The 20,801-nt window shown below is 39.8% G+C and overlaps 2 protein-coding genes across 3 annotated transcripts; one reads left to right on the forward strand and one right to left on the reverse strand.

Moving 5' to 3' along the window:
• Positions 1-1,240: 1,240 nt before the first annotated feature.
• On the forward strand, positions 1,241-8,235 carry fermt3b (FERM domain containing kindlin 3b). The gene is made up of 15 exons (XM_042074316.1): positions 1,241-1,430; positions 2,374-2,510; positions 2,676-2,909; positions 3,041-3,157; positions 3,424-3,592; positions 3,846-3,948; positions 4,049-4,156; positions 4,791-4,916; positions 5,203-5,249; positions 5,346-5,470; positions 5,803-5,909; positions 6,188-6,403; positions 6,728-6,852; positions 7,063-7,204; positions 7,865-8,235. Exons 2-15 carry the CDS (start codon positions 2,387-2,389, stop codon positions 8,042-8,044), a joined length of 1,923 nt encoding a protein of 640 aa, XP_041930250.1. The 5' UTR covers positions 1,241-1,430; positions 2,374-2,386; the 3' UTR covers positions 8,045-8,235.
• Positions 8,236-8,453: 218 nt separating this feature from the next.
• On the reverse strand, positions 8,454-15,865 carry trpt1 (tRNA phosphotransferase 1). 2 transcript variants are annotated; one of them, XM_042074321.1, is made up of 7 exons: positions 15,580-15,865; positions 15,376-15,460; positions 15,108-15,277; positions 14,600-14,777; positions 14,366-14,422; positions 9,304-9,414; positions 8,454-9,180 (listed from the first exon to the last, which is right to left on the reverse strand). In XM_042074321.1, exons 1-7 carry the CDS (start codon positions 15,640-15,642, stop codon positions 9,158-9,160), a joined length of 687 nt encoding a protein of 228 aa, XP_041930255.1. In that variant the 5' UTR covers positions 15,643-15,865; the 3' UTR covers positions 8,454-9,157. The 2 variants fall into 2 exon arrangements, with proteins under 2 accessions (XP_041930255.1, XP_041930256.1); XM_042074322.1 differs by lacking the exon at positions 8,454-9,180 and having other exon boundaries at positions 9,409-9,489; positions 14,351-14,422.
• Between the last annotated feature and the right edge of the window lie 4,936 nt (positions 15,866-20,801).

Here is a 20,801-nt window from a genome sequence, read left to right on the forward strand (position 1 = left end):
ACAATGATTTCCTTCATTATACAAAAGCCCTTAACCCTTAAAGGAGTACCGTCACACCGGTGTGACAGGAATGTTGAGAAATTAACATTCTAAAGAATATGGGTTCATTGAATTCAACATAGAGTTTTAGAACCTTCAATTACTCAATTACAATTTGAACTTAGAACGTTCAAAAACCTACACCTTTAAGGGTTAAAGGTGCCATGTGCAATATCCGCCAAAAAATCAATTCATACTCCACATTCCATAAAAGATGGGGCAGTACACCTCCAGAAAGTGAGTTGGTCTACCCTAGAGTAACCGAGACGTGTGTATTGCAGTTTGGCTGGCGGTTATGTTGCCCGCATACCACCTCCCATGGCCGAAACTGGTATTATGACACCTGTCGGGCTGTGGCTAGTAATTTAGCATGCTAATTCAGGTTGATATCTCTGCAGCACTATACCTTGTCATTTTTTTAATGACATCATCACCCTTATTTTCTCTCATTCTTTTGATGCGTGTAGCTAATTTTTTGGATATTTTTACCTCAATTCTTACACATGGCACCTTTAAATATGAAGTCTAAGAAAGCACAACTTTTGAACAGTGTTACAGAATAGGATTTAATGACTAAGCCCTAGTTATGTGTTTTTTTTCTGTTTTGATTATTATTATTATTATTATTATTATTATTATTATTATTTGTCTTTGCTTCCTCCTTTTAAATTACACCTGATCCTGTACATAGATGGATTCCTCATGGATTGTTTTGACCCATGTTTATTGTACTTGAATTACCAATAAAAAAATTAAAAAAGTATTCCATGTAGCTATGGGTTATCAAGTCTGACAAGACCTTCACTATGTCCACATCTGACATGACCTTCACTCTGTCCACATCTCAACACAATTTTGTAATAGCAGGCTAGAAGTGATACACAAAGATACAACACAAAACAGACTCAAAATATACGAATCACTAATCCAATATATCCCATTTATAGTGGACAAAGTTAGTGGACTGCTATAAGATAGGATCTGCCTCAGTTACTGCCTTTGGACATTTGCATTTTCATACACTTTGTAGCATAGTCATTCTGAAATGACAAACCAAGCCAACACATTTTGACGACTGTGCACAACAGAGCTTTTTGGACACACCCTGGGTGATGCATTTTGAGCTGCATTCTGTGGTTTTATATACAGTTTCGTTACACGGAAGGTTACAAAAGAGGAACACCCTCCCCAGACAGCCCTGACGCATGCTACACATACACACACCAAAACCTCACTACTCCGACACAGCTCATAAACACCTAGTGAGTGTCCGTGTGCACATGAGAGTGTGTGTGCTTGAGAAAGGTCCCAGGTGTACCAGAGAGTTCAACCCAGAAGGATCCATCAGGAGAAGATCACACTTGGCATTCCAAAGCAGTGCACTGGGAAAGGTATGAGAGATATGTTATTGATTGTATTTAGGTTGTATTGAGTATCAGCATTGGTGGTTAATGTTAACTGTACAGAGACAACTGTAATATAAACCATGAATATGATTATGATATTTCTGACATGCCAATGAATATCATATATCAAATGTTTAGTTAATTTACAGTAAAGTTGTTTAAATATTTAGGAATAGTACACCTTGATAGAACTATCCATAAACGCATGATCTTTCTCTGGAATGAATGTCCTGAAGTGGAATTATGACTAAAATGTGATGTAATATTGACATATCTCTTCTGGAGGTGAATATAGGGATTTCTCTTTCTTTTCAGAAATATGACTGGGTTGCATTGATAACTTCACTTAATAACAAATAACACTTATCACACAAAATGAATATATCTAGGATGGACATACTAAACAAGTTGATAAAATGAAAATACTTTTGCTACTTTAGCTGAGAACATTGGCGGCAATAATGTATGGTAATGTTACTCATAGCAGTTACAAGGAGTGACAACAGACCCTTTTATCACAAACCCACATACACACTCAGAGACAGTAACTGGCAGGGTGTGGGTCTGTGATGCTGGGGCTAACTGAAAGAGGAAGCATGACTCCATGTGATTGTTTTTTACTTAGAAACAGGAAGGGTTTGTCACCTTTAACTTGACAGCCCTCAGAATAACCCAAACACACACATGGGCTACATGGTGGTGCAGTGTGTTTGTGTGTGTGTGTGTTTATTTGTTTGTGTTTGAAGTAGAGTATTGTTGCATTTAAGATCAAGTTATAGACAGAAGCTTTCATTTTCACTTACACTTCTTAAAATACTTTAGATAATTGTATATGTTTAAACCAAAGTCTAAATTGTTTATGTACTTCTTTTATGACCTAGTCTACCTATTTTTCCCCCTCTGTTCTCATTTCTTTACTGCTCTTCAGTTCTCTTCTCAGTATGGCGGCATGGGATCTCTCAGTTATTGTAGACGACTTGGGTCCAGACTCACCCCCCATCACTATCAGTGTCACCTCAGATCTCCACATCGGTGGAGTGATATTCAAAATAGTTGAGAAGACCCGTAAGTGTTCAGTTCTATTTCTGTCCCTCTCTTACTTTCATAACCAAGTTCCCCATGAAGAGAACACTGTGTTTCCCATCATTCAACAACTCATACCTCAAACAGTCAAAACAACAATGACAAAAGAAGACCTTTTATTTCTCTCCCCCCTCCCTCCTGTCTCAGAGGTGAAGAAGGACTGGTCAGACTTTGCACTGTGGTGGGAACAGAAGCAGCGCTGGCTCCTGCACACGGCCTGGACGCTGGACAAGTGTGGCATCCATGCGGACGCCAAGCTCATCTTCTCTGCCCAGCACAAGCCCCTCCGGTTGGGCCTGCCCAACGGGGTGACCTTGCGGATGCTTGCCAGCTTCTCGGCGCCCGTGTTCCGTACAGTGATAAATATCTGCAAGGTTTTGAGTGAGTCTGAGCTGATTTGACTGTAGCAGTGGTCTACCTCGTCTCCTAAAATACGAAGGAGGACACACCAGCATCTTATGCTAACCTTGGCTTCCTGTCATTTTCTTTTTTTAAATCCCTTTCTCACAAAGACATCCGTCACCCGGAGGAGCTGTCCCTGTTGCGGCCAGTAGAAGAAAAGAAGAAAAAGAAAGATAAAAATTCTGAAGAGGAGATCTATGACATCACAGATGTTCCCTTGACCTCTGGTAGATGCGGCAGCATTTCATTTGCCTGATTAAGAGTTGCCAACATTTTTATGAACTGTACAATTCTGTTAAGGCTCTCTGTGGTCTTCACATCACAAAATATGGTACTTTATCTATTTGACTTATACTGTGTATACTGTATGATACAAAATATAGTACTATAAAATGAACAAAGTCTCATAACAGCCAATGTAAACGTAAACATCTTTTCATATCAGGCTACCTCTTACTCAATGAATTTCTAACAGCTGCTCTTGATCTAACAGCTTCAGTTCAGTGCCTGTACAATGGGATGCCGGCTCATTTCGCCGACTCTCCCAAGACCGAGGCCGTGTACAAGATGCTGTCAGTCAGCCAGCCCTCTCCGGCCCCTGAGACGCTTGCCAAACTGTACCGGCCTGCCAGCATAGTGGACAAAACCCACATCCACACCAGGTACCGCGAGGCCCTGCTGGCCAAACAAACACTTCCTCCTGAGAGTGTGATGACACCACCTGTCACCACATTCACCTCACTGAGTACCCGCGCTTTTGACCTGGGTGTATTTAGGGCACAATTACAAAGCACTCATGCTTGAGAATGTTAGTAGCAGTTGTCAGTTCAGTTGCCATGTGTACTGAATGCAGACTAATGGCTGGAATAAATGATATGATGATGAAATGTCTCTCTTGCCCTTGTGTGCATATAGGTGGCTAGACTCTTCACGTTCTCTCATGCAGCAGGGCATTCAAGAGAATGACAAGCTGACGCTCCGCTTCAAATACTACACCCTGTATGATCTGGAACCCAAGGTGTGTGGCAATGTAATCAACTCACTGAGCTGTCAATCAGTTTTAGCATTTGAAGTCTCAGCCACCTCTCTCTCTCTCTCTCTCTCTCTCTCTCTCTCAGTATGACATTGTGAGGTTGACTCAGATGTATGAGCAGGCACGCTGGGCCATCCTGCTGGAGGACATTGACTGCACGGAGGAGGAGATGATGTTGTTCGGGGCTCTTCAGGTGGGGGCACAAAAAGACAGAGCCGCTTTGGGATGAATCACAATATCATCACCACATTGAGTAACTATAGCTCCGCCAAAAATGACAGACTTAATTGTGGATAATCTTGGATTAGGTCAAATCCTTTTCTCTACAGCCAGACTGGGGATTAAAGAAGAATTAAGTGATTAAATATCATCCATATTTTTGAATAAATAAAATAAAACCATCTCAAGGACCCAATCAGTATTATCACACAGCACCCATATTTTCAAATAACACCAATAACACAAAATACTAGTGTAAAACACATGTAATAATACTGTACCTAATTTTTTAATGTATTCTTAATTAAAACAAAATGAAAAAGAAAGCTAAATCGATAGCAATGTGTATGTCTGAGGTGAACACCTGAGCAGCCTGCATAATACATCATCACTTGACATTACTACATTTTTATCAGAATTGTGCAATTGTTTCCTCACGTCATCACCATTTCATCAGAAAGACGATGTCATCCAGTATGTGCAGACTCAGAATTACTGAACCGATGCATCAGAATAGCTGCACTACTCCCAGCACTTCCTTCACCTCTGAATCACGCAGGTATCCTCATGCTCTAGCTCTCTGACTCCCCCTGTCCTCTGCCTTGCAGTACCACATCGGGAAAGTGTCCCAGTCGGGTGCGCAGGCGCTGACCTCTGGGCTGGAGGACCTGGACTCTGCCCTGCAGTCCCTGGAGGTGAAGATGGGGGTGGAGAGCACGGCCAATGAGATGTTGGTGAGGGACACGCCCCACTTCCTGCTTTGTGCATGTCAGCACTTCTTGATTGGTTCTGTAATATTAAATATTGGTCACTGGATATTGATTATGTAATGTTTTTTTTCATGTAATGCTTGCTATTATTTATTAATCAGATTATCTGTTTTAAGATATTTGCCTTGGTTTGACGATGTCCAAAACAGCATCTCTGTTCACAATGACAAAAGTCCAATGTCAATAAGACATTGTTAATAAAAATATCTATATGCATTCGTAACATTTGCTTATTTGCTTTAAATTTTAGGAAAATATGACTGCACCGGAATTGAATGAATACCTAAAAATCTTCAGGTGAGTTCAGGTGGAATTCTTAATTATGTTGGGCCACAAATCCCAGAGTTAAGTTTTCAGTGTTCACTTCATTGACAATTTCCTCCTTTTATTTAGGCCTAAACGACTTACACTAAAAGGTTACAAGCAGTATTGGTGTAAGTTTAAAGACACATCAATCTCCTATTTCAAGAGTCAAGAGGAAAGCTATGGGGAGCCCATTCAGCAAATGAATTTAAAAGGTATAAATTCATATACAAAATATATATTAATGTTCTAAAATTCTCGGTTACACTTTACTTGACAGTATCGTCATAAGAGTGACATGACACTGTCATGAACATGTCATAAACTTTATGACATAATGCTTCTGTTATTAAGTGACATTCGGCTTTTGTCATAACAATTTAGGGTTAGGATTAGAGGTTAGGATAAGGGTTTGGGTTCATGTGTCATGACAGTGTTATGTCACTCTCGATCATGTCGATACTGTCAAGTAAAGTGTTACCAAATTCTCTCTAGAGCATGGACATGTTTGAAATTTAAATCCATCCCTGAATCCATTCTCCTGCAGGCAGTGAAGTGGCCCCTGACGTGAATGTTGCTGGGCAGAAGTTCTGCATTAAGCTCCTGGTTCCTGCGCCTGAGGGCATGAATGAAGTGTACCTGCGCTGTGATAACGTGAGCAGCCTTTCCATAACTTAGCTCTGAGAGAAGACCAAGGGCATGATAGGCTCATTTCACATACTTTCAGCAAGTAAAATGGCTGAAAGTATGGGAAAAACCATTACAGCTCACTACAGCACTTTCTAAGAAGGGATTCTAAAAGGGGAACAAAAACATGCCCTGTCATTCCGCTATATTTTCACATCACAGATGCCCTCTTCAAGACCTTGAGATTCCCTTTTCTCTGAGTTTCTGTGTGTAGTGGCTTGATTTCTTATTTCCTTCCCCTTCAGGAGAAGCAGTATGCTCAGTGGATGGCTGCCTGTAAACTGGCCTCTAAAGGCCTGACTATGGCAGACAGCTCGTTTGACAGCGAGGTGAAGAGCATCCAGACGTTCCTGTCCATGCAGCACACCAACCCAGGAGCCCAGGTCACCCAGACTGACGAAAGCATCAACACCCTTAGCCTGGTCTCGCCACGCTACCACAAGAAGTACAAGGCCAAGCAGGTACATAAGTTCTACCTTTTATCTCCCCCAAGACAGAGTGCAAAGCAGGGGAGCCAGATCCAAAACAAATACTGGAGAGATTTGACATTGTACAGATTCATATCAAGTAATGGATGAAAGAAAATTCTGGAACAAAAATGCTTTTAGATGAGCTCATCCATTATGTGACAAAGATGATCCATCCATCACTGAAAAGGATCCTTCAGGAGCTTAGCTGTTTGACATTGTTCGTGGAAATGACTGCAAAGACATTCAATAGATTAAGTGTTCAGATATATGCACATTAGAATTCATACTAACAGAGTGTTCTCTCTCTTCCTCCAGCTGACACCACGGATCCTAGAGGCATACCAGAATGTGGCCCAGCTGCCCCTGATGGCGGCCATTTTGAAGTTCTTGCAGATCTGGCAGGCTCTATCTGACTTTGGCATTTCATATTTCATGGTCAGGTCAGAACATTGTGCAGTCTGTTTCTTGTAGACAAATATGCATTAGGTTTAATAAGGCCTCTGGAGACAGTGAGGGAATGCCACAGCATTGATTTTGTCTGCTCAGGTTGATTGACTCTGGACAGAATAAAAACAGATCTGAAATTTGGACAATTAGACCAAACCCCTGTACCTTTGCATCACCACGAAAACGTCATTCTACCCTTTCAGGTTTAAAGGCAGTCGGAAGGACGAGGTCATGGGCATTGCCAACAATCGCCTCATCCGTATAGATTTAGGAGTAGGGGATGTGGTGAAGACCTGGCGGTACAACAACATGAGGCAGTGGAATGTCAACTGGGACATCAAACAGGTGCGTTAACAATCATCCAATGGAAACATTTCAGACTATTCCACAAGGCAGTAATTAAAAAGATCTTGTCTATGTTGCGAATGTATGCACATATTTAAAGATGCTGTAAGCAATTTTGGATGACATCACATCTGTTGATATTTGATGCAAACACCAAACAGCGAACTCACCCCTCCCTTCCCCAAACTCCTCTTCACTTCCCCAACCCCCCCACCCCCCACCAGAGTTTTGTTATAGTTTGGGGGACAGGTTTGCTCCACGTTGTTTGTTTCACAGTTCACGGCGCCAGGGTGGTGTACAAAGACCTGGTTAGGGGTTTTATCAGGGTACTGTAGGCCTACTCACAGAATTGACAGCTAGCAGATCGTGAGGAAATATTTGTTGATTGTGACAAAAAGTGTTGAAGGATGAGGAATCACTTAGAACCTTGAAGTAACAAAATGACCATCAGTTGTCATACATTTCTACACTGTGTGCAAGTTGCTTATGTCAAAGGGGCTATGCTGCAAAATGAGATACGTGGTATATTAAGCCTACATTTGAAATAAAATATGTTTAAATAACCATAATATCAATAATAACAAATGGTCAATATTTATTTGCTGAAATATCAGATGCCATTCATGCCTGGTACTCACTGTCTGCCTTCTCTATGATCAGGTGGCCATTGAGTTTGATGGACATATAAACATCGCATTTGGCTGCGTGAATGCTAACTGCAAGATTGTCCATGAGTACATCGGCGGATACATCTTCATGTCCACTCGTGGTCGTGACCAGAGCGACACCCTGAATGAAGAGCTCTTCCACAAACTCACTGGAGGCCATGAAGCCCTCTAAAGACAGTGGAGAACTGTGGAGTATTTATCACTTCAAACTCTTTTCACATAAACAGCTATAGGCTACACTTGCATTCCATGAACAACTCACACAGGCTGTGTGAGCTGTATGCCACTGTGGTTTGTTATGAAAACAAATCATCTTTATTGCTCATATCACTAACAACTTAAAAATAAATAATGTATTATATACTTAGGTTTGAAACAAAATTTCCACTTGATATATTCCCTCCTACTTTTTGTAATATAACAACATAACAACACAATACCCTATCATGAAATATGAACCAACACATGAGCACCAGAAAGGAACAGTAGGCTACTTGAACTTAACTCTGGTAACGGAATGCTGCAGGGACTGTGCCTCACAACACATTTCATCATTTAGGACTCAGTATTCTTACAGTATATGCAGATGGAAATGGTCACACCCAGATTTTCATATATTTCAGGAACTCAAAAAAGGAAGTATAACAGGTGCCTAAAATGGACATCAAACACAATATCTTATCTTGAATTTCACCCAATTCACACTGCACAGCATTTTCATAGGCTGACAATTTACCTTTTCAAATAAACAGCATGTCCATGAAAAGCAGGACACATTGTTGCTTTTAAAAAAACCTTTGTTACACTTAGAACAACACAGTTGACTAAGGACAGAACACAAACGACAAACTCAATTGTTTGAGTGACAAGTCAGGAAACCACTGACTTGGTCTGCAGAGGCACTCATAAGTACTTGGTGGTGGTTTATAAGCGCACGCGTGTTCCTATCTATAACACACATGCTTATACTTTCGGTTAACCAAAATAACGGTTAGCATCTGCCTCCGGTTTGATAACACTTGCCTAATACAGATTTGGGTCATTCATTGTTGTTATGTTACTCAAGTTATGTAAGTATCTGTGTAAGGCCAGAAGGCCATGGTATCTGGAGTTGTGCTGAAAGGTAAAACCTGCCTTTTCAACAGGGGATGTTGATCAGATAGGTGTTTGTGGTTTTGTCACTTTTAAAAATGCAGCAGTTGTCTTGGTAACGGTGGGACGAGTCTAACCACTGTGTGAAAAGCCGCTGAAGCAGTCATATGGCTCCATTTATGTCAAGGACCAGCTACTCCAGCTGCAGTTCACACTCTGAAGAGACAAATGTGAAGACAAATAAATAAAGGGGTTATTCATGAGGCTATACAATCATATTAAATAACATTTTATCCCAAGAGGCCTCAGAAGATAAATACTCTATAGCAGCTGACTTACGAGAGGGCTTGAGCTGCACAGCTCTACGGAAGTAACAGGGAGCAAGTTTTCCCTCCGAGTCACCAGGTGTCAGTAAGACTCCATTCTCTGACCAGAAGAACGGGATGCCGTCTTTGAAACACAAAGGGGCAATATGATCTTTTTCTGCCAAAACAAATCTTTTTACTTAAAGATGTGGATACAATCGGTTCATGTATTCGTATTGAACCGAAACGGTACGGGCGTCACGGTTCGGTGCATGAATTTACATGGAGAATACATGGTATAAAAATACATAAAACTCGTGTGCGGATAAATTAATGTCATGCGCAATTACTGTTAAGTAGCGAGAGTTACGGGAGTTCTTTAGCGACACCTAACGCTAATCTGTAGCCTCGCCTTAGCTCTGAAGCTCTGATTGGCGCCTATGTTTTTTTTGTCAGGTCGTCGGTCGAGTCCGTCAGTCATTAGCAGCACTAAGGTTAGACCCACAAGAGTTAGAGGATCCGCTGGTCTCTTTAAAGGAGAATTCCCGTGTGATATTGACCTAAAGTGTGTTTAAACATGATACCGAGTGTGAACGTATGTCTCATAGCCCATCTCGGCTTGTCCCCTGCACTCCAAAATCTGGCGCTAGTTAGCCGATGCTACCAACAGCTTTTTCAATGGTGGTGCTTCAGCATCGGGCTAGCCATGCAAATAAATCACTGTTTTACACCATTTACGAGGCTCAATGTATCTCCACACTTCATTGGTAGACTTCCGAGGGCCCTGACATTTAAAACGAGACATTGAGAACTTTGAAAAAGCACTGGTAGTTTACTTACAAGAGGATTTATACAGACAGTATCTTCACGAAGTTTAGCGTTTGCAGCCATCTTGAATTTAGTCACGATAAGTCGAGCGACGAGTAAGAATGAACAGGTATGATAAGGGATCAGATTCCAAAAATAATTCTGTGGAAATGCATAGATTCCAGTTGCTGCTACTGGATAAACGCTAAACTTCGTGAAGATACTGTCTGTATAAATCCTCTTGTAAGTAAACTACCAGTGCTTTTTCAAAGTTCTCAATGTCTCGTTTTAAATGTCAGGGCCCTCGGAAGTCTACCAATGAAGTGTGGAGATACATTGAGCCTCGTAAATGGTGTAAAACAGTGATTTATTTGCATGGCTAGCCCGATGCCGAAACACCACCATTGAAAAAGCTGTTGGTGGCATCGGCTAACTAGCGCCAGATTTTGGAGTGCAGGGGACAAGCCGAGATGGGCTATGAGACATACGTTCACACTCGGTATCATGTTTCAACACACTTTAGGTCAATATCACACTGGAATTCTCCTTTAAGATAGCAAGTTTGAGAACTTCAGTTACAGTAACGTTAGTACAGGCGAAAGAGTGGTGGATAAGATGAAACTGTGTGTCGGCGTTGTTCAGCAGTTGTTGGGTATGTGAGTGGAAAAAATGCTACACATATTCGAAGCCATCACCCAGATGATGTAGGCTACCAATCATTGAAACGAGGGGAAAAAACTTCCCCTGCGCTTCAGCAGCCTTTGGATACACATACAAATAGGGCCAAAACCTATGGCTTAAATTAAATGATTTCGTAATGACAGAAAGCTATGGGTAGTTGACGTGACATGGCTTTTTCACCGTCACAGAAGATAAAAAATAATTTATTTCACATTTTTATCATTTAAAATACTGTAAATGATTAAACATTTTCTTTTTTTACATGCATTTTTTGTTTTAATACCCAAGTTATTATTTTTTAGAACTTTGAGCCAAACCTCAAAATCGTCCTATGGTGTGACGGTAGACAACATCATTTCATAAATATCAACTTTTATAAATAAAGAAAATAATGTTTAAAAATGTTAATGAACACTCCTGGCATAATTGTGCAAGTGTCTATTTTACTAAGTGCCAATCACTTTTCCCATACATACATTTCTAAAATTGTAGGAATTTCATAAAGTTTGTCACAGAAAAAAATGTCCTTTGGTGTTATGCAATAACTTGATATTAAGTTGGGCAATATTATGGACAACTACATTTAGTTGAAAGACCACATTGCAGTGCACATTGTAAGTATGTCTCTCAGAATTGTTCAAATATTTAACTATGTTTTCAGACCACTGAAGTTGTTAAGTTTTTTTGTCCTTTGGTGTGACACCCCTAAATTTAGTTTTTTAATCTAAATTTGTATTTTTAACAGCAGGACTATGTATTATTATGCAAATGCATGATGCCAATTGCTAATGACAATTCAGCTAGTATTAGCATGGTTATTAACTGCCACAAAAGCTTAAAATGTCCTTTGGTGCGACAGAAAATGTGATTTGGTGTGACACTTTGGTCTGTCACACCATATGACAAATATGTCACACGATAGGACAATACATCCTTAAGAAGCTATTAAAACAAATGAATAAAGTTTGTTAACATACTTTTCATTCTTTTTTGACCAGTTTTGATGATTTTGAATTCAATAATGACTTAAATTAAAATTGTTGCTGTTTTTTGGAGACTACATAAAATGTTCTGAAGTGTTACTAAAACAACTATAATATAAAGTACATAAATATAAAACTCTTTTTTTATAACAGAAAGAACTGAGAGAGAGATGAGTGCAAAAGAGAGTTCATAATTGAGTATACATTACATTTATTTCTCTGTTGATCCATTCATCTATATTCTATCATTATTTCTAACAGATATCATGAACAGGAAAGCTCTCTGGGAATTGGATACATTCAACATTAAAGGTTGTATCAGCGATGTCAGGCCCAAAAAAGGCCCAAACATGTAACATCCATTAAACCAATGAGAATGGTATGCATCATTTCCTTTAACAGCAAGCAGCGCAACTTCAAACAGCGCATCGGTATTTTGATAGTCAGCGGTGCATTTGAAGGTAGCTGCTTGCACGCGAGACCATATGGAACAGGGATTCCACTAAACCTTGCTTTACTAAAACCTTATTTGTGACTAGCAGAGTATAGCCTATATGCATCTACTCGCCTATTATTTGAACTATAGGCAAAGTAAAACTTCACCATAGTCTCGTAGTCAATGACAAAACAGTTCAACACAGTTAAGTACTTTCACTATGGACTGACAAGGGGTTACCATCGAAAACATAGCCTGAAAAAAGCAACACTTAATCCAATAATGTTTGAATGACTGAATAGAAAATCCTAAGGATATTTATCCTGCAGAGGAGTTGCTGCTTGCTGATCTTGTGACAGTATGTCTTCAGCTGTGCTTTATATCCGTTTTTCGCTATAGACCAGGTTTTTCTTGGTCAGTGGTGTAATGATTTTTAGAGTGTGTAAGATAGCGATTTTTGGATCATGCGCCAGACCACACCTTATGTCGTTAATTGCCACACCCCTGGTGCAAGGTTTAATAAAAGTGGAGCGCATGGCGAAAAATTCCTTTCTTTATTGAGTGTAAGATAAGAATAAGCCTTGCTTCACGCGTTGCGCCACCTTAGAATATGTAGTAGTAGCGCAGGATGCACCATTTATCTTCCCTTTAGCCCTTTATCTTCACTGTTACTGTTTAACTACTTAATTTTGCTGTTTGACAATGTCACAGTATTGTTTTGAAATTACATTTTACTGAATTTCTCAAAGATATTATGCATCAATGTTTCCTTATTGATAGATCTATAAGAATCAAACTTTTGGTGTGCTACATGTTTTGAACAGTTTATACTGTTGAAAAATAAACAAATGTCCTCCTTTATCAATGTTACAATAAACACTTCATATATTCTGACTCTCTTTATGCAATGACTATCTTTGTCCTTTGGTGTGACGTTTTGTCCTATGGTGTGACAAACATAAAACAACAGAAAAATAATCTTAATTTCAAAATATCTTTTACAAAAAGTCAGGTTTGGCATTAGGGGAGTTACAATAATATCTCCTCTTAGATAGCTACAATTTTTGTAACAGTTTTGTAGGGTTGGCGAAAAAGTTTTATTGACATTCATAGGAAAAAGTTAATCAAGTTCATCTATTCATGGTGAAAATTATTCTAATTAGTATTTTGATGTAAAATAAATATCACTTTAAGAAATGAATGTTTTAATAATGTGAACAATTCTGTCTGAGGTATTTTTTATGTTATTTAATATAATTTCTTGATACCTTTTTAAATGTCACACCATAGGACACATTTACAATGCAGTTGAGTGAAAACGTGAAAATAATATGTTAAGTCATTGACAAAATGAGTGACCAGTACTATTTTCTGAAACTGCAGTTGTCATACTCCATAAATATATGTATTTTTTCTAAAAAAGTGATGTTTTCCAAAAAAAGTACTTTTTCTTGGCCATTTGTGTAAATTGCGTGGTAATTACCTTTATGTTGGGGTAACTTGTAACTTCTTACATGAGGAGCTGGTAGTGTTAAGTGCATAGACAGTAAAATAAAGTGACAACGCTAACCAGGCTAATAAACAAACCATGCTACGGTGAGTTAATGTCAAAGGGCAAAGTCACGTGACTTCAAGTTGTAGTCTGTTTATAAAATGAAAGGAGCAATTTCGTTTTTTTTTTAAAGGCAAAATAGTGTGATATTTTCACAGTTAGTAGGCTAGATTATTCCTTTACACACAATAAAAAAAATATTGAGGCAAATTGTAGACCCTTCCATATACAGCTAAACACAGATGTTGAAGGTCTTGCTTAAGTGGATTTTTAAAAATAATTTTTCTATGTAATTTGCACTTTCAGAAATAAGAGATGCTGTAGGCCTATTTTCAGTTTTATAGCTGATTGTCTTATTTTGTTTACAAGTTACAGATGGAGTCTGGGTACTTATTGTACTGTTTAGCCTACATCTTACACACTTCAGGCTGTTGCAGATAGCTCAGGGAAGAGACTGTATGACACTAGGTGGTACAGCCTGAGACATGTACCAAAAAAAAATGCTTTCTGCATTTTTGTTTTGCTTTTCCCTCCATTGTACCAAACTCGTACCGAACCGTGATGTCCGAACCGAGGTATGAACCGAACCGTGACTTCTGTGTACCGTTACACCCCTACAATCAACCATTGTTCTTACCTGATATGGCTTTAGGGACATCAATGTAAATGGCCAATTCACAGTTTTTCCTCATACCTGTAAAATAAACATTCATTTGTCAGTTTCTTCTTCAGTAAGTTCTCACCTCACTAAATAATTTCCCGTTTCCATCAGGAATAAAATACAACAAAATCCATAAAACACAGCTCTCTGAATGAATCCTTGCAAGAGTGAATGAAAGAGCGCAAGAGTGAATGAATATCTCCATCCCACCGCTAATAACTCCCTGTTCTCCTGGCAGTCCAGGTGCCAGATGTATGTGTGTTCTGCCCATCCTGCTCAGGCCCTGGTTGCGGATGGAGGGCCAGTGTTTCAGGTAGGAGCCATGGATTCCCTCCTGTGGGAAGTCCTGAGCTTCAGGGTGCACTGCTCTCAGCTCCAGATCTGCCACCTTTCAACAAAAATGTGAATCAAGAACAGCTCTCCAACCTTGGAAATGTTTATGTTTTGTTCTTTACTCCTTTAACAGTTTCATGTTCCTAACATTAGAAGGGCAATCTGAGAGCGCACACCTCCACTAGGGCCAATATGCTCCATTTCGGAATATTAAAAAGGGGGGGGGGGGGGGGGGGGGGGGCTATATCTACTCCAAAATGTCATGGGTAGGCCTACTTGCTTGGCCCAAACACCCCTCCACCAAGTTTCATGAAAATCTGCTGTCAGACACACCAATAGATCTGAAAGACATAATTTAACATAACTAGTTTACACTTAGGCCTACTTGTACTGAGTGGCCCTGATTGGCTCTTATCTGCAGACGCCCGTTCTCTGGGTGCCTGCGCAGTTTGAACCTCTGCTTGTCATTGTTGGCCACCACCCTCTCCACATCTTCCAGCGAGAATGACCGAAACTGGGGATGTGAGATGAGATCATCCACAAACACAAAGCCATCTGCAAAAGGGGATTTAAAACATTTTACTATACAGTATAAGTCAGCACAGACCATCAGGAAGGTCCAACCGTCAAGACATGCCTTTCGGGTTTCTTACCCGAGTTCATGTGCAGCCCCATTTTACTTGCTCCGTGCCGCAGCGCATATGTCATTGATTTCGATAAACGCACATCTGGCGTGTCCTATGGAAGAGACAAATACAAACTGAACCAAAGCACATTGTCACTGGCCTATCCTTATTTAGTTAGGGGTGCTAGGCTATATATATACACCACAGCATGGGGCATCGCCATATCCTCACCTCCCTGCCTCGGTTCCCACTTCGCCTCCCTCTTCCACCTTTTCCACTACTCTGCATATCCATAATTTAGAGGCCAAGAAAAACAAAAGTTAAGTCCTTACAAATTGATGTGAATTAACCTGGATGCACTCCGGATTTTGGTTTTGTGGATCATATGGCCTTACGGTGCGTATAATAGCAACTACGGGAATAAGACAGCGTAAACTTTAGAACGTAAACACGTGAAAACTAAGGAACAATTTTGGAGTCGATTTAGAGTTTTGCCTCACTGTTCCACGAACGTCTTAGTAGTGTGAAACTAGCGACAGTAAAGAAAATTCCAATATGGCCGCCATTCGCGAATCATTCAAAATAAAAGTCAGAACATAGTCATTACTTTTTCAATGAAAAAGTAATGAATATGTTTAAAAATTATTAATTTAAAACTGTATTGTGTTACCAAAGGGAAAGTAAATTTAGAAAATAATTAAATAAGACATTTAAATCGAAAATACACATTAGAATGCTATATTTTTTCAACGTCAATATAATTAAACTGTGTGGATGTGAAAACAATAAGTTGTGCATATCTAAAAGGGGGGTGAAATGGAATCCTTATAACATGTACTTTCAGAATATATATAGATATTTATACCAAGTTCGCCTTTGTAGGTTACAGGCCATACTAACTCTGTACCGAGTCATATACTTTAGGCCTGTCATTGACATACACTGTTGAACTTCAAATTGTGTGGCTGTGAAAACAATAAGTTGTGCATATGTAAAAGTGGGGTCAAATGAAATCATTATAACATGTACTTTCAGAATATATATAGATATTTATACCAAGTTCGCCTTTGTAGGTACCAGGCCATACTAACTCTGTACCGAGTCATATACTTTAGGCCTGTCATTGACATACACTGTTGAACTTCAAATTGTGTGGCTGTGAAAACAATAAGTTGTGCATATGTAAAAGTGGGGTGAAATGGAATCCTTATAACATGTACTTTCAGAATATATATAGATATTTATACCAAGTTCGCCTTTGTGAGTGCCAGGCCATACTAAGTGTGTACCGAGTCATATACTATAGGCCTGTCATTGGCCCACTGTTGAACTTCAAATTGTGTGGCTGTGAAAACAATAAGTTGTGCATATGTAAAAGTGGGGTGAAATGGAATCCTTATAACATGTACTTTCAGAATATATATAGATATGTATACCAAGTTCGCCTTTGTAGGTACCAGGCCATACAAACTCTGTACCGAGTCATATACTATGTCTACCATTGACATACACTGTTGAACTTCAAATTGTGTGGCTGTGAAAACAATAAGTTGTGCATATGTAAAAGGGGGGTGAAATGGAATCCTTATAACATGTACTTTCAGAATATATATAGATGTTTATACCAAATTCGCCTTTGTGAGTACCAGGCCATACCAAGTGTGTACCGAGTCATATACTATAGGCCTGTCATTGGTACACTGCTGAACTTCAAATTGTGTGGCTGTGAAAACAATAAGTTGTGCATATGTAAAAGGGGGGTGAAATGGAATCCTTATAACATGTACTTTCAGAATATATATAGATGTTTATACCAAATTCGCCTTTGTGAGTACCAGGCCATACTAAGTGTGTACCAAGTCAAATACTATGTCTGCCATTGACATACACTGTTGAACTTCAAATTGTGTGGCTGTGAAAACAATAAGTTGTGCATATGTAAAAGGGGGGTGAAATGAAATCATTATAACATGTACTTTCAGAATATATATAGATGTTTATACCAAATTCGCCTTTGTAGGTACCAGGCCATACTAAGTGTGTACCGAGTCATATACTATGTCTGCCATTGACATACACTGTTGAACTTCAAATTGTGTGGCTGTGAAAACAATAAGTTGTGCATATGTAAAAGTGGGGTGAAATGGAATCCTTATAACATGTACTTTCAGAATATATATAGATATGTATACCAAATTCGCCTTTGTAGGTACCAGGCCATACTAAGTGTGTACCGAGTCATATACTATGTCTGCCATTGACATACACTGTTGAACTTCAAATTGTGTGGCTGTGAAAACAATAAGTTGTGCATATGTAAAAGTGGGGTGAAATGGAATCCTTATAACATGTACTTTCAGAATATATATAGATATGTATACCAAGTTCGCCTTTGTAGGTACCAGGCCATACAAACTCTGTACCGAGTCATATACTATGTCTACCATTGACATACACTGTTGAACTTCAAATTGTGTGGCTGTGAAAACAATAAGTTGTGCATATGTAAAAGGGGGGTGAAATGGAATCCTTATAACATGTACTTTCAGAATATATATAGATGTTTATACCAAATTCGCCTTTGTGAGTACCAGGCCATACCAAGTGTGTACCGAGTCATATACTATAGGCCTGTCATTGGTACACTGCTGAACTTCAAATTGTGTGGCTGTGAAAACAATAAGTTGTGCATATGTAAAAGGGGGGTGAAATGGAATCCTTATAACATGTACTTTCAGAATATATATAGATGTTTATACCAAATTCGCCTTTGTAGGTACCAGGCCATACTAAGTGTGTACCAAGTCAAATACTATGTCTGCCATTGACATACACTGTTGAACTTCAAATTGTGTGGCTGTGAAAACAATAAGTTGTGCATATGTAAAAGGGGGGTGACCACACCAGTACACACACCTCTGTCCACACCACGGTCCACCCCAACACACACACCACTGGCCACACCACTGGCCACACCACTGTCCACCCTAACACACACACCACTGGCCACACCACTGTCCACACCACTGACCACCTCAGCACACACACCTCTGTCCACTCCACTGACCACACCAGCACACACACCTCTGTCCACACCACTGTCCACCCCAACACACACACCACTGGCCACACCATCACACACACCACTGGTCACACCACTGGCCACACCACTGTCCACCCCAACACACACACCACTGTCCACACCATCACACACACCACTGGTCACACCACTGGCCACACATCTGTCCACACCAACACACACACCACTGACCACACCACTGTCCACACCACTGACCACCTCAGCACACACACCTCTGTCCACTCCACTGACCACACCAGCACACACACCTCTGTCCACACCACTGTCCACCCCAACACACACACCACTGGCCACACCATCACACACACCACTGGTCACACCACTGGCCACACCACTGTCCACCCCAACACACACACCACTGTCCACACCATCACACACACCACTGGTCACACCACTGACCACACCAGCACACACACCTCTGTCCACACCACTGTCCACCCCAACACACACACCACTGGCCACACCACTGTCCACCCTAACACACACACCACTGGCCACACCACTGTCCACACCACTGACCACCTCAGCACACACACCTCTGTCCACCCCAACACACACACCACTGGCCACACCATCACACACACCACTGTCCACACCACTGTCCACCCCAACACATACACCACTGACCACACCATCACACACACCACTGTCCACACCACAGGATTCCATTTCACCCCACTTTTACATATGCACAACTTATTGTTTTCACAGCCACACAATTTGAAGTTCAACAGTGGGCCGATGACAGGCCTATAGTATATGACTCGGTACACACTTAGTATGGCCTGGTACCTACAAAGGCGAATTTGGTATAAACATCTATATATATTCTGAAAGTACATGTTATAAGGATTCCATTTCACCCCCCTTTTACATATGCACAACTTATTGTTTTCACAGCCACACAATTTGAAGTTCAACAGTGTATGTCAATGGTAGACATAGTATATGACTCGGTACAGAGTTTGTATGGCCTGGTACCTACAAAGGCGAACTTGGTATACATATCTATATATATTCTGAAAGTACATGTTATAAGGATTCCATTTCACCCCACTTTTACATATGCACAACTTATTGTTTTCACAGCCACACAATTTGAAGTTCAACAGTGTATGTCAATGGCAGACATAGTATATGACTCGGTACACACTTAGTATGGCCTGGTACCTACAAAGGCGAATTTGGTATAAACATCTATATATATTCTGAAAGTACATGTTATAATGATTTCATTTCACCCCCCTTTTACATATGCACAACTTATTGTTTTCACAGCCACACAATTTGAAGTTCAACAGTGTATGTCAATGGCAGACATAGTATATGACTCGGTACACACTTAGTATGGCCTGGTACCTACAAAGGCGAACTTGGTATACATATCTATAAATATTCTGAAAGTACATGTTATAAGGATTCCATTTCACCCCCCTTTTACATATGCACAACTTATTGTTTTCACAGCCACACAATTTGAAGTTCAACAGTGTATGTCAATGGTAGACATAGTATATGACTCGGTACAGAGTTTGTATGGCCTGGTACCTACAAAGGCGAACTTGGTATACATATCTATATATATTCTGAAAGTACATGTTATAAGGATTCCATTTCACCCCACTTTTACATATGCACAACTTATTGTTTTCACAGCCACACAATTTGAAGTTCAACAGTGTATGTCAATGGCAGACATAGTATATGACTCGGTACACACTTAGTATGGCCTGGTACCTACAAAGGCGAATTTGGTATAAACATCTATATATATTCTGAAAGTACATGTTATAATGATTTCATTTGACCCCACTTTTACATATGCACAACTTATTGTTTTCACAGCCACACAATTTGAAGTTCAACAGTGTATGTCAATGACAGGCCTAAAGTATATGACTCGGTACAGAGTTAGTATGGCCTGGTACCTACAAAGGCGAACTTGGTATAAATATCTATATGTATTCTGAAAGTACATGTTATAATGATTTCATTTCACCCCACTTTTACATATGCACAACTTATTGTTTTCACAGCCACACAATTTGAAGTTCAACAGTGTATGTCAATGGCAGACATAGTATATGACTTGATACAGAGTTAGTATGGCCTTGTACCTACAAAGGCGAATTTGGTATAGATATCTTTATATATTCTGAAAGTACATGTTATAAGGATTTAATTTCACTCCCTTTTTACATATGCACAACTTATTGTTTTCACAGCCACACAATTTGAAGTTCAACAGTGTGTGTCAATAGAAGGCCTAGTGACTTGGTATTGCCTGGTACTACAAAGGCGAACTTGGTATAAATATCTATGTGTATTCTGAAAGTATATGTTATAAGGAGTC

Source organism: Alosa sapidissima, chromosome 20 (assembly GCF_018492685.1).
Source record: "Alosa sapidissima isolate fAloSap1 chromosome 20, fAloSap1.pri, whole genome shotgun sequence".
In the NCBI taxonomy this organism is placed as follows: Eukaryota; Metazoa; Chordata; class Actinopteri; order Clupeiformes; family Clupeidae; genus Alosa; species Alosa sapidissima.